The 13,978-nt window shown below is 37.3% G+C and overlaps 1 protein-coding gene across 1 annotated transcript in view; it reads left to right on the top strand.

Moving 5' to 3' along the window:
* Nucleotides 1-758: 758 nt before the first annotated feature.
* The window catches only part of RIT2 (Ras like without CAAX 2), a 530,470-nt gene continuing 517,250 nt past the window's right edge, over nucleotides 759-13,978 (top strand). The window contains exon 1 of the mRNA XM_007946441.2: nucleotides 759-861. Coding sequence (XP_007944632.1) covers nucleotides 759-861 — 103 coding nt within the window. The remainder of the gene's footprint in view (nucleotides 862-13,978) is intronic.

Below are 13,978 nucleotides of genomic sequence, written 5' to 3'. Positions count from 1 at the left end.
TGTGACAATGATCCAATTAAAACATCTCCCTATGGTAGACTTGTGACTGTTGAGTGACCCGAGCAATTTCTGTTAGCCACGTACTGTCTCAACAACACTACAAACCCATTCATAAGAGCCTTAGGTTTCAGTTTTCATCTTTATTTTTTTTCTATTCCCAATCAGCAGCATCCTTTACCCAGAATGAGAACTGTGTAGGACGGCTGTGATAAAGAGCTAGGAGATCGGAAACAACAACAAAATATTTCTGAATTAATTGATTCCGATTAGAACAGAAAACAGTGACTTTGAAGCTGTAACTATAGAAGCCAGCCTAAAACTATAGTCTCTTCCACTAAATCTCAGATTCACTTCTGTCCAGCAGCCCAGCCTGGAAGGAAGCCAAGTGCGTGCCTCTCACAACTGGGACGTGGGGAGGGAGGCAGTGGCTGGAAAGAGAAAGAGAGAGAAAGAAGGAGAGGAGGAAATGGGAAAGAATCAGGAGGAAAGAAAAAGAGAAAGAGTGATAGGGAGATCATGAGAGACAGGAAAGAGTGAAGGATCGGAAGGGAGGGGGAGTGTAAAAGCCAGAATTTTATTGGAAGCAATTGAAGTGGTTGCTATGAGATCCGCGGGGGCAGAGGACCAGCAGCCAGCCTGGCGCTGATGGGTCTCACCGCGTTCTAAACCTTTCTTTTGACACAGTTTTAGAGTTGTTTAATATCTGAGCAAGCACCTGACACGGATGACTTTTTCCTTCTCTCAGTCCCTCGGGTAAGATGGAGGTAGAAAATGAAGCCAGCTGCTCCGCGGGGAGCGCATCAGGCGGGTCCAGAGAGTACAAGGTGGTGATGCTGGGAGCAGGGGGAGTTGGTAAAAGCGGTAAGTTTTCATACCAAATGCTGGGGAAGGAGGGACGGGGAAACGCAGCCGGAGAGAGAGGGAGAGGTGCTGATGCTGTAAGGACTGGTTGTGGCAGTTAAACACTGAGGATCTGGCAGGATGTTTAAAAGTGTAGGGGCCGATAAAGGGATGCTCATGAGTCAGGAGAATGAAGGGAGGGCCAGCCATGACATACAGAACTTTAAAACGGTCGTTTTTCCTTTGGATTTCAGGCCTGGCAATATTTGCTCTTAGTTTGCTTGCCTTTTTTAAAATAATAGCATGGTATTTGTTAAATAGCCATGACATTGGGAAAATTTTTTCCTGTCCTCAGATTATTCACATAAATAAAGATGTACTGTAAATATTCAAAGAAACACGCATACTTGATTGCAGACACATGCACTGCGCTCTCAGAGCTGGTAATTGGGTTTGTTGCTTTGATTGGAAAACTTCCTGCCTCCTTTTCATGTTTGTGGTTCCACTGAGCATGTGTGGGTTTTGAATGCCAAGAGTAAAGTTGGATTTTGAAAGTGACAACAGTTTTGGGGATGGTATACATTGTAGGATAATCAAATCAAACTTTGTGGCTGACTGAATTGAAAAGGGGAGCTATAAGAGTAGAGGAAGACAGGCTGGTAGAGAAGATGAAGACAGAAAAATTGGTTTTGGTATATAAAGAAAAGAAGTTGTCAGTGATCGGGTTTCTTGAGGGACTTAAAAGACCAAACATAGCAAATTAACGAAACAAGGATATAGTAGCAGTTGAAGCTGAGTAAATGCTGGATAGCCTGGGGCTATGAATATCAATAGACGATAAACAGAAAATTGCAACTTTTTATATAAACAAATATTTTTATATAAATAAAAATATAAAAAGATACTCCCATCCACTGGGGATACATCCTTGGGGATGCCCAAAGCAGGAGAAATATTAGAATTAGCATGGATGAAAATTATCAAAATACTTCAATAGTTTTAGTACTTGACAAGAAGATTGAAAGTTGAGACCAAAATTCTTTCCATAAGAAACCAAGAAGCTGGTGACTTTGGTGGTATGTGTACAAGTGATGAGATGATTGATAAAGGAAGAAGGAAGGGGAGCGTGGTGTTAGAGGGCAGCAAAAATGAAAGGCCAGAAAAATTGCAAGAGATATAAAATGAACCCACACTGCCCCAAAAAATGAATTACAAAAAAAGAATTAATAAAAAGATCTGGCTATATAGTCTGACACCAAATGCTAGTCAGAGTGAGAAAAATGAGTCATCTCTCCTAGGAAGGAACTGTGAAGTGAAAAGCTTTATAACTGTATATTAATGAGGAATTTTTTTAAAAAAAAACTTTATTTATTCATATAGTGACTTGAGAAGGGAGGAATCAAAAGGCTAGTGCTTCTGGGAGGAGGTAACTATGGGGAGGAAGTGGGAGGGGAGCTGCTGCATTGTAAATTTTGGTCAATGACATGAGACAAAGTATATGTGAACTGATGTATGAAAAGTGAATTTACTCTGTAAATTTTCACCCAAATCCTAATTAAAAAAAAAAAAAAGGCGAGTGCTTAGAGATGCAACTAAAGGAGAAGGCATAAAGAGGGAAAAATCTATACAAAACAAAGATGTTCTGAAGAGCATAGCTAAGCAGACACAAAGAAAAAGCAAGATACAATAAGTGAGAATACAATAGTGAGGAGAGAGGGATAGGTTTAATGGTGGGAGGCCAACCCACAGAAGTGCCACCCATTGACTTGTGGGGTCAGTCACAGAGATGCTACAATGGTCCTACAAGATGCCCACGTATTACCTTTGCTTGTTGGCTTGGCATTTTCTTGGTTCACCAGGAGCTTAGGAGATGTGGGAATAGTGTGGTTAGTTTTTAGTCTATTTTATGCCATATAGATTTTATCCATATAGATATGGAACTTAGAGAAGAGCAATATTGGACAGGAGCATTCTTCAACTATACACTTATTCTAGGGTGCTATTAGCTCTGCTATTTTGACCCCCAACCCCCCCAGTATTATTTGTTCTGACTCATCATTGTCACCAGTCCAATAACTAGGAATTTTCAGCATGAATGCAATGGCAGAGTGGTCTGGCTTGCTCACACCGTTACTTCTTCCAAAATAATCCAGTTCATAACTCAATACTTGGACAAACGTATTTCCAGTATTATTATGACTAATGGAAATACCCAGATTTCCTCAGAAAAGGTTGAGAATAAGTGAGGGGAAGCAAGTCCAGTTATACTGATTATATAAATGGCACACTCGACTATTAACCCAATGAGGGTATTACTCCTACCGATCCCATGTCTGGAATCACAGTGATGGAATTGTGTCTCACCCTTCTGCTTTCATCCCTTGCCCTTATGATTCATGTGGTGTTACTGAAAAAATGCAGTGCTCACTCACAGTGACCCTATAGGACAGAGTGGAACTGCCCCATAGGGTTTCCAAGGCTATAAATTTTTGCAGAAGCAGATTGCCTCATCTTTCTGCTCCAGAGTTGCTGATGGGTTTGAACTACCGATCTTTGGTTAGCAACAAAATGTTTTAACCACTGCACCATCAGTATGTAAATGGTCAAGCACTGAGTCTCAGTATTAACCTTCTCTTAAAATATTAGCTCTGAAATGAATTTAAACTTAAAAGAAAAAAAAGCTGGTTTTTTTTTTTTATTGCTGAAGATCCAGGTAAATAAAGGTGCATTTTAGCTCTTCTTCCCACAATTTCAGTGCCTTATATGAAGGGATGGTGTAGGCTCATTGTAGTGAATGTGTGATGACATTTCAAGGGAGCTCTGCTCCTCTGAAAAATGTAGATGAATCCGGCCACCATCTGTTTCCAGTTTGAAGAATCAAGTACAAGTCAACCTTGAACATGGATGAAAAACTTATTTTTCTGTGACCCTAAGTTTTAAATGAACAAAACCTTGAAAGTTGTTATGCTTACTGAATAGCTTTTTTCTCTCCATATTTCATTAAGATATACAAGTCAGATATTTGGAAACAATTTGCAACTTCACTGGAACATGGATTCCCATGAGATTTTAAATATGTGGGTGCACATATGTACTATGTGTGAGAAATTTTAAACAATGAACAAGTTATTGAGCATATTCTGTGCATGGACCCTATGCTAGACACTGTGGAAGGGAAGAAGGAAGCAAATGAACAAAGGACCTATTATATGGTACAAGATGGGCTATGTGCTTTGTATGCTTGTATCAATACTCATCACAATCTACTTAGGTATATCTGTTTTATACATGGAAAAACTAAATATCAGGGAAATAACCTGTGCTTAGTCATGAGGTTAATAGGTTATAGAGCTTTGTGAAGTTTTATCTAACTCTACTACCTTATGCTTTACACCCTGGGGAGGTGAAACAAAGAGTTCCACCGAACACTATCCAGAAATCAGGGCTGTTGGTGATACATTCTCTACATCTTAAATGTTGTATTTGGGAGAGTTGTTAATCATCTTGACTAATGCTCATTTATATACTCTGTCTTTTAAATCTTTAAATTAATATAACTGAACACCATATATAACACTTATTTCAATAAATATAATAAAACAATTATTCAAGAATATTATAATATGCAGAGAAAATAGGGAGAAATAAAAAATGGTCCCTGCTTTCCAGGAGCTGATACTTACTTGAAAGATGGGGAAACTGAACCCCCAGAGTTGAAGTTCATGCACACATGGCCCACCATATGCTGTTTTTCCATTACTTCCCAATTTTTACACAGGAAAATTGAACCAAACTGAAACCAATTATTCAATGAATTTGATGTAACTTGGGGACATTACTAGCCCTCTTGCTCTACTCCCCACCATCCTCTCCCCTTCTTCTGAAAAAAAAAGGTGGGGGGAGAGAGAAAGAAATCTCACAGTTAAGGCTTAGGAAATTTATGAAGTTTAAAAATGCTTAAAACTATTTTAAATATTCTTCATCTTTGCGGCTTGGTGTATAAAAGCACTTCCTCAATGACAGAACATGGTTAGTGTCTGCTTGCCTTCCCTTCATTTGCATCTGGTTCACCCAGTACAGAGACTCCATTTATTCAGCAGATCTTATCCAATGATAATAAGATTTTATTTTCCAAACTACATTTTACCTATTCTGTTTTGTGATCTTAATTTGTTGCTGAAATGATTTAAGGAAGTGAATAGGTTTTCTACTTTTTTTGTTTATGGCAAGGTATCTGAGGCTTGGAAGTGTTAGCATATGTGCCCAACAATAAACAGTAAGGATATAAGTTATAGGAAATTAACTGTTTTCTAACCTAATTTTTTTTTTTTTTTTGCCAAACTGCATGGGAAAAGCAGATAAAGTATCCAAGTGTCAGAGGAGAGCTATATGTTCTAATCAAGTCCCAAGGACACAAATTGGAATTACCTTGGTGAAATCTTATCTAAATATGCAACTCATGATTCTTGCTTTCTGAGTTCACCATCTCATGGGAGAAATATAATGTATAATACAAAATAAAAGCTTTATAGTAGGTCTGTGAATGGAGAGCTGTGACTAAAACTGCATGCCAATGTGGGAAAGGATCACACCAGGCAGGGTATTTGACTTGTGTACTAAAGGATGCCATCACCCATCTGTTAGTTTGTTGTACTGCAGTGGTTTGCTTGTTGCCATGTCTGAAGCTATTCAATCAGTATTTCAAATACCAGCAGAGTGAACAGGCATCAGATGAGCATCCAGAATAAGACTATAAAGATATGCCTGGCATCTTCTGAAGATTGCTGTAGTCTTGTTCTCAGGTGCCATTAAGTCAGTTCCAACCTATAGTGACTCTATGTACAACAGAGCCAAACACTGCCCAATCCTGTGCCATCCTCACAGTCATTTCTGTGCTGAGCCCATTACTAAAGCTACTGTGTCAGTCCACCTTGTTGAGGGTCTTCACCTTTTTTGCTGACCATGATATCTTTCTCCAAGGATTGGTTCCTTCCGACAACATGCAAAGTACATGAGATGAAGTCTGGCCATTCTCACTTCTAAGGAGCATTCCAGCCCTACTTCCTCTAAAACAGATTTGTTCATTCGCCTAACAGTCCACAGTATATTCAATATTCTTCACCAACACCATAGTTGAAATGCATCAATTCTTCAATGATCTTCCTTATTCATCGTCAAACTCTCACATGCATATGAGACTATTAAAAAAAATACCATGGATTTGGTCAGGTGCACCTTAGTCTTCAAAGAGATATCTTTACCCTTTAATACTTTAAAGAGGTCACTTGCAGCAGATTTGCCCAATGCAATATGTCATTTGATTTATTGACTGCTACTTCCATGGGGTGTAACTGTGGATCCAAGCAAAATGAAATCTTTGACAATGTCAGTCTTTTCTCCATTTATCAAGATGTTGCTTATTGATCCAGGTGTGATTTTTTTTTTTTTCCTTAACCATTGAAATTCCTATGGATCACAACAAAATATTTTCTGATATAATTCTGGAAGGTGAACCACTAAATTGGAAGAGACTAATACACCCAGGACCAGGTAACATTATATATAATGTTATCATGATTCAGAGCTGACAACAACAATTAAAGGATGGTAAGGTTGAGAAGGAAATGAATCAGGAAACATAATATTGAAAATTTCTAAAGAGAATTGAAAAAGAAGAGTGCATAGAAAGGCAGGAAAGAAGTTGGGAGCAAGCAATTTTCCAAGAAGTATCTTCATAACGTAGTGCCTTTAGGGGTAGGGGTCAGATGGAAAAAATTCTCCTGAGATTTATTTAATACTTATCTTAGGAAACTGTGCAAAGTTAAACAAAGCAAAATATACATTTACGCTGAAAATGTGTAATACAGCTAATGTAATAAGGAACTCAAATATATTAGAATACATTCACTGCAAATTCTTTGTAAAAGGAAAAACCATTTGTAAAATAAGCAATCACACTCTCTCCCATACTCTTTTGCAATTTGTCTCTTTTAAAAAATCAGAGTTTTGTGTAGCAGCATTTCATAAAATGAAAGCTATAGCAATAATTTCTGAGGTAAGCAGGGAGCAGCACAAAAACCAGTTCCTTCAACCTCAATGAGTTGGTATAAGCAGGTAGAAAAGCGAGACTTTATCTGATGGATTAAATCAGGGCAAGCAACCAAGTGAATCATTTTCTTCCCTAAAGCTCTACGTTTTACCTTGTTAGCAGAACTATGGGCCTGATGAAGCTGAACAATTGTCACTTTGTGACCATATGTTATCTCAACCCTCCAAACTGCAAAGGCTACAGAAAAAATAAACAAGGGAAAATGAAAATAGATTTCAAGATTTAAAGGTCTGCTTTCATCTTGATAGTTACCACCTTAATTATACTGATGAACATCGCTCACTGAAATCCTTTAGTAAGAATTAGGTCAGAAGTCGGAAAAGTGATCAGCACAAAAGGAAGTTTATTAGTATTTGCACTTAAGTAACAATTGGGAACAAAATTCAGAAAAATGATGTTGATTGGCAATATTTCCAAAATCACGTGCACTCCGATGAAGGAGAGTTAGTACATTTGTACATTTTTATGACAAGAAAGGACTGGAGATGAATGAGCATGTTTTGATCCCTGAGGATGACATGCACATTGCGGAGTTCCTTACATTTCCTAACTCTGGTTGCTCAATGATCAATGGTCCATCACATTCAATTTGTCTCTCATTTATACCTCACTTCAACTGTGAGAAGTAGGCATTACTCTCTCTATTTTATGAAGGAGAAAACTGAGGCCCAAGAGACAAAATATGCTTATATTTGATATTAAAATCCACATATGGATCTAAGTTCAATGCTTCCATGAATTTCATTATTCCACCCTGAGAGTTTTTATCTTGTTGTTGAAGGGATGGTACAATGAACCCAAGTTCTTACATTAAATGTTTTTATACATCAAACAAAATGCATGCCAAATACTTGAAAATTTTTCATTTCTATGCAAATAATATATATAAGAAGAATAATATCTTCTTCCTTACAAGAGATGCTAAAGGGAGTCCTTTGGACAGAGAACCAACAACAGCAAAAACCAACTGACCATTAACGTTCATGATGACATAACCCAGAAACTAACACAGTTATAGAAGTATCCAAAGTAAATAAGCCTACAAGATTGTAAACAGAGAACCAGAGACATCAATTGACAAATGAAGGCAGCTACAAACCAAAAAGAGGGAAAAAATTGCGTAGTTACACAGCTTCTAAATGGTAGGGAAGTCAAGACAACTCTAAGATAGAACAGACTGTTCTATACTTGGGGAGAAAATTATAAATCACAGGGTAACCTCAAAGAAAAATGATAAACCTTCACATCAAAATAAAAAAGAGGACCAGCACAAATATTTAACAAATACTAAAACAATAGCAATGAAGGAAATGATAACACAATTCATAAACAAAACAAGCTCAGCTCAGAAAATTATATGAAACAAACAAATCAACACCACAAAAAAGTACATAACAAAATGACAGCAACAAATTTATACTTGTTGATAATTATGTATCTGAGAAGGGACTTATCTCTAAAATTTTGAGAAAACTCCAACACTCAATAACAAAAAGATTACTAATCCAATTAAAAAATGGGGAGAAGCCATAAATAGACACTTCACCAAAGAGGATAGATATTCAGGTCACCAGCAAATACATGAAGAAATGCTCACGATCATTAGCCATCACAGAGATGCAAATCAAAACAACAATGAGATACTATCTCACCCTAGCACTGATGGCAAAGTTCAACAAGATAGAAAATAACAAATGCTGGTGAAGATATGGAGAGATTGAGACACTCATACACTGCTGGTGAGACTGTAAAATGATACAACAACTATGGAAAAGAGTTAGAAATACCTTTTGACCCAGCAATCTCATTACTGGGTATATATCCTAAAGAAGCTAGAGCCAGGACAAGAACAGATATATGCACACCCATATTCATCACAGCACTATTTACAATAGCAAAAAGATGGAAAAAACCTAAGTGCCCATCAACAGAAGAATGGATAACCAAACTACAGGACATACACACAGTGGAACACAATGCAAAGCTAAAGAGTAATGTAGAATCTGCAAAACACCACATAACATGGATGAACTTGAAGTGAAGTAAGTCAATATCAGAAGGACAAATACAGTATTAGTTCATTATTGTAAAACGTCAAGGAAAGGTTTATATATGAAAGGAAACTTTCTTTGTTGGTTACCAGGGATGGGAGAGGAGAGGAAGGAATACTGAAAAAAAAAAAAATGCATTGACCCATGCCATTTTAGTTTTGTGTATTTCACTTTACATAAATTATATTTTAATAAAATGCATACAGAAGAAAAGAAAAGAATAATATATGATTATTATGTAGGTCAGGAGAGACATGGAAAGAAGTTCTTACCTAAATACTTCAGTATGGAGTCACTGAAGACTTATGTGTTCTCATCTACTCAAGGTCCCCTGGGAGCCTTGTTGTCAACTTGAAAAATCAAGTAACTCCATAATTATAAGAAAATATTAACAACTGTGATCATAATAATGAATAAAGTAAGCAGGATGCTGAATATATCAAATGAAATTTTGAAAGATATTAGGTGCTGATTTGAGGGAGAATGCTTTCTCTAAATATATACATTATAGAGTAATTGATAGACTTAGAAACTATATACTAGAAGTGAAAAATACCACTTCTGTACATTTATTTAACAAGAAGTGTGTATGTTGTGTGAGTGTGTGTGTGTGTGTGTGTGTGCATGGACATACATGGCTGCATGCCTGACTCTGCCTGTGAAAAGCCGTTAAAAATTACCAAGAATTAGGTACAACTCTGCCCTGTCCAGTCAAATAAAAAAGATATATAAATACAGAAATATAATTCAATATATTGGGTACAAGGATAGAGACATATACATGGTATTTTGAAAGCAATGAAAACTGTGACCCAGTATATTAGAGTCACCTACCATAGGTTGCTTAGCTGGTCAGCTATAGCAATGGAATTATTAGCTAGGCTTTCTGACTTCCCAGATCCTGGATTTTCCAGTAGGCCCTGTCGCCCCTCATAAACCTGCATCAAATTTGCCTCTTCTAATTAGAAATCTGGTGGCAGAGTGCCTAAGGCATTTGCTATCCAGAAGGTTGGCAGTTCAAACCCACCACCTGCTCCTTGGAAGGAAGACAGGGCAATATAATTTCGTAAAGATTTATTGCCTAAGAAACTGAATGGTAGTCACTATGAGTAGGTATCAACTTGATGGCAGTGAGTTTTGTTGTTGTTGTTGTTTTTAATTGGGAGTTAAGAGGTTAAAGATGACTGATTATGTATATTTTTTCAGTGTGTGGAATTGTGATCGTGAACAATGACAAATGGTGGCTCTCTGCGTTGCTTAGACACATTCAGAGAATGTGCTTACCAACAAGTTTGTTATCTGCAAAACTAATCAATGATCTCGACTCAATCCCTTGGCTTTGCTTATAAATATCAGTTCTCTGAGACTGTCACCAAGCAGTGCCATCTGCTCTTCTGATTTGACTGCAGACACCAGCTCAGGGGCAACTGTGCCAAATAATCCTTTTTGCTCTTTCTGCCTGTCATAACCCCACTCTAGCTGATGCCACAGTATCAGCAGACAATATTGACCTGTCCTACTTTTCACACACTCTTGTGCACTTGAGCATCCTGTCCCTGCTAAGTGTGTTGGAGGGTTAGGAGCAAATGCCTGATTCTTACTGGAGTATGTGTGAGATGGAAAGTGGACTGGGTGACCTCTTCTGGGATGTTGTATTGAGAGGAAAGTCAGAGTGAAGAAGAGGTCTGAAATCCTACAGAAAGCTCTTATTGAACTGGAATGAGATTATATACAAAATTTGTGATCTCACACTGGAAAGTACAGACAACAATTTTTAACTTGTTAGGTAAATTATGGTGTTGGTCAGATGAGGGAAGGATTTTAGGTGTTTGTGAAGAACGTTGTTTGCATGAGGAAGGCAATGTTTGGATAGCCACTTAACAAATAAAAAAGAAAGCCTAAAACAGTTTACGAGGCCTCTGTTTCCCTTAGTATGCTTTAAAATGAGAAACATGTATGTGAGTATATGTTTTGATAAATCTATGGTCACACAAAGATTATCCTGTAAGGATGATTCTTTTATCTTAATTATTTCTCTTTCAATTATTTTTCCTAATGCATCATAAAATTAAAGGCTGATATTTTGAGTTCTAGAGTTTTATATATATTATTTCATTGAATCTTCACAAAACCATGCATGTGTAGGCATGGTGATTGTCTCTAATACACACAAAAAAAGTGAGACTTGAGGAGGGTGAGTGATTTACTCAAGAACTCAGAGGCTGTAGTGACTGGGCAGGAACTAACCAATGCCAGAACCAAGGCCCTTAACCACTGTCTAATCTGCCACTCTCATTCCATGTTTCTGATCTGTCCTTGATCTGCAGGATGATGTTATGAATAATATGAACTGGAGCTTTGAACATACTAGGAAATGCAGTTTTATTTTTCTTAATTTGTAAAAAGAGGATAAGAACAATAACTATTGAGATGAATCATACTCAGAGAGCATTTACAACAAAATTTGACACATAGTAAGTGCTGAATCATGTTTGTAGCATAAATGGATAACTTGGTTTGTAACGATTTGCCCTTAATGGCATTTGACCTTATACAGGTCACTTGAACTCTTTGAGTCTCCATTTTTCTCAGCATAAAATGGCACTAATTAAAATTACTAAGAGAGTTGTGGGGTATATTACATTAGAAAATATTAAATAAAAGTAAAAGTATGGATCATAGTGCCCAATATATTAGATTCTCATTAAGTCTGTCTCCTCCTTCCCTTGATCTCTCTCCTTTCTCCCTCCATCCCTTTCTCCCTCCCTCTCTTCTTTCCATCTAAGGCCACTTCATCTGTAGGGTGGGAGAGGGTAGTAATAGAAGATCGTTCGGGTAAGTTCTAGGAAAATATTATTTGAGTTGAGTATTGTAAACCTGTCATTGTGTACCCTCCTGCTCTGGGCTTGCTCTTGCTCTCTATAGCCTCACACTCATTTGTTTTGGCTTTGGTCTCATGAGTGGTAGTTTCAGTAACAAAAATAAAGGTGGTTTGCTACTTACCCTAGTAAACAATCCTTTTCTTCCTAATTGGTCCATCACGCACACACATACGTACTACTGCCTGCTAGAGAAAGAATTTGGGGACAATTACCTGCTGCATTAACTACAAAGAATCTTCCTAGAGAAGCTAGGGTTTATAATGGAGCATGCTTGCACTTGATTCTGTACAGAAATTAATTTCCCCAATGCACATGTTGTTTTAATAGTTTTAATAATATGTTCCCTTTGTTCTTCTCAGTAGCAATATTTTTACATTAAAATGGAAAGAGTCATATTTAATGTTTGTGGGACCATGATAATAATACACATCTAGATTTTTTAACATTGAAACCATCAGATTATTTATTTAGAAGCCCAGGGACAAATTTGTTATTTGAAACTGTAAAGACTTTAGCTAATTTGTCCCTACCTATCATGTTTACCCCATCCCACCCCCACCGGCTTGTTTATCCTGAAATGTCAATTACTTTCTTTATCCTCCTGCTCCAATGCCTTTAGTAGGTGGCTCCCTGTTGCCAAATTTAAATCCAAAAAACTCCCAATATGTGAAGCAGGTGGGGCTAGGTGTTAACACACCATAGAGAAGGACATCCGCAAGGCAATCAGTTAGGAGGCTGTTGTGTAGGGTAGCACAGAGGAGTCAAGCCAGAGAGGGTTATAATCAGAGAACCAGGGAACAGAGACAAAGGTCAAGAGCCAAGAAAGACCAGTGAGGGAATGAAGTGGAACGCCTAGAACCCGTTGCGAATGGAGAGGTGATCAGATGAACTACAAGTGGGAAAAATCAGAACTGGTGTTGCAAAGCTGAGATACTGCCAAAATGTTATTTTAAGTGGGCCTGGTGTGTGGCTTGTTGGACTCTAAGTTTCTCTCTGTCTGCCTGTCTCTCTCTGTGTGTCCCTGTCTGTCATTTCCTCTTATTCACTCCCTCCCAAAATAGGCCTCCTTGACCTAGCATTCAAGTTCTGCATCTACCTCCAGACAAATTGTCTTTGTCTCAAAAAATGAAAAAAGAAGAATTATATTAGACTTTCTCCATATTTATTCACATAGTTATCCCAATAGGAACTCCCTCCACCTTTCTCTCAATGTATACAGTTTTATCTACCCTTGTAAATAATGTATAAGAATTTCTTCCTCATAAAAATCTCCATGTTTACCCCAGCCTAACATATCTTCTCCCCTTTATAACACTTAAAATTCTTTCTGACTCTTATTCATTTCATAACTAACTACAATTACACAGGCATTTCTAGCATCTGGTTTTGTTGTATTAAAATCTTATTTAAATCTTGCATTTTATGTTTAACTTGTTATCTCTTTATCTTTCATCTCTCTATCATGATTACAAATTCTTAGAGGGTACAAATTATGTCTTATATTGTCATTTTTTCTACCATATCTATGGTAATAAATTCTCAAAAAATTTTATGGATTTTCTCTCTTTTACCTTTAAGAAAATACAGAAGATGAGACACCAAGCTCTTAGTGAATTAAAACTAAGCAATGTTCTAAAATTTTGCACTATAAAGTCAAGGATATGGAAACACCAATAGAAAAGTGTGAGCAGAGGGTAGGATTGTGCCTTAAGATAGGACAGCATAAATTGTCTTTGGACAATGAAATCTTGGGTAAATAAAGAGAGCCCTAAAGTTTAGGATGTTCAATAACACAAATAAACCAAAGTAAGTCTGTGGACCAGAGATTCAAGAACAAGTAAGATGTAAATGTCACATTACAAGAAGTATCCATTCATGTGCCAAGCAGGCAACCTAGACATGGAGCAATGCACACGAGTTGGCAGCAGAATACATGCAACACTGAAAATTACTGATGTTTGTGTCTGAACAACTTTCCATTGGACACCAGATCTGTGGCCTGCTCCTTAATATATGGTTTCTATGGAGCACTAATTTTGGAAATACTCTGGGATAGCCTTAGTAAATAATAAGCCTGTAGAACTTAGGTAGGGACA

This window comes from Orycteropus afer, unplaced genomic scaffold (assembly GCF_000298275.1).
Source record: "Orycteropus afer afer isolate SDZICR_OR568_19922 unplaced genomic scaffold, OryAfe1.0 scaffold00161, whole genome shotgun sequence".
Taxonomy (NCBI): Eukaryota; Metazoa; Chordata; class Mammalia; order Tubulidentata; family Orycteropodidae; genus Orycteropus; species Orycteropus afer.
This window is presented reverse-complemented; position numbering and strand designations above follow the sequence as displayed.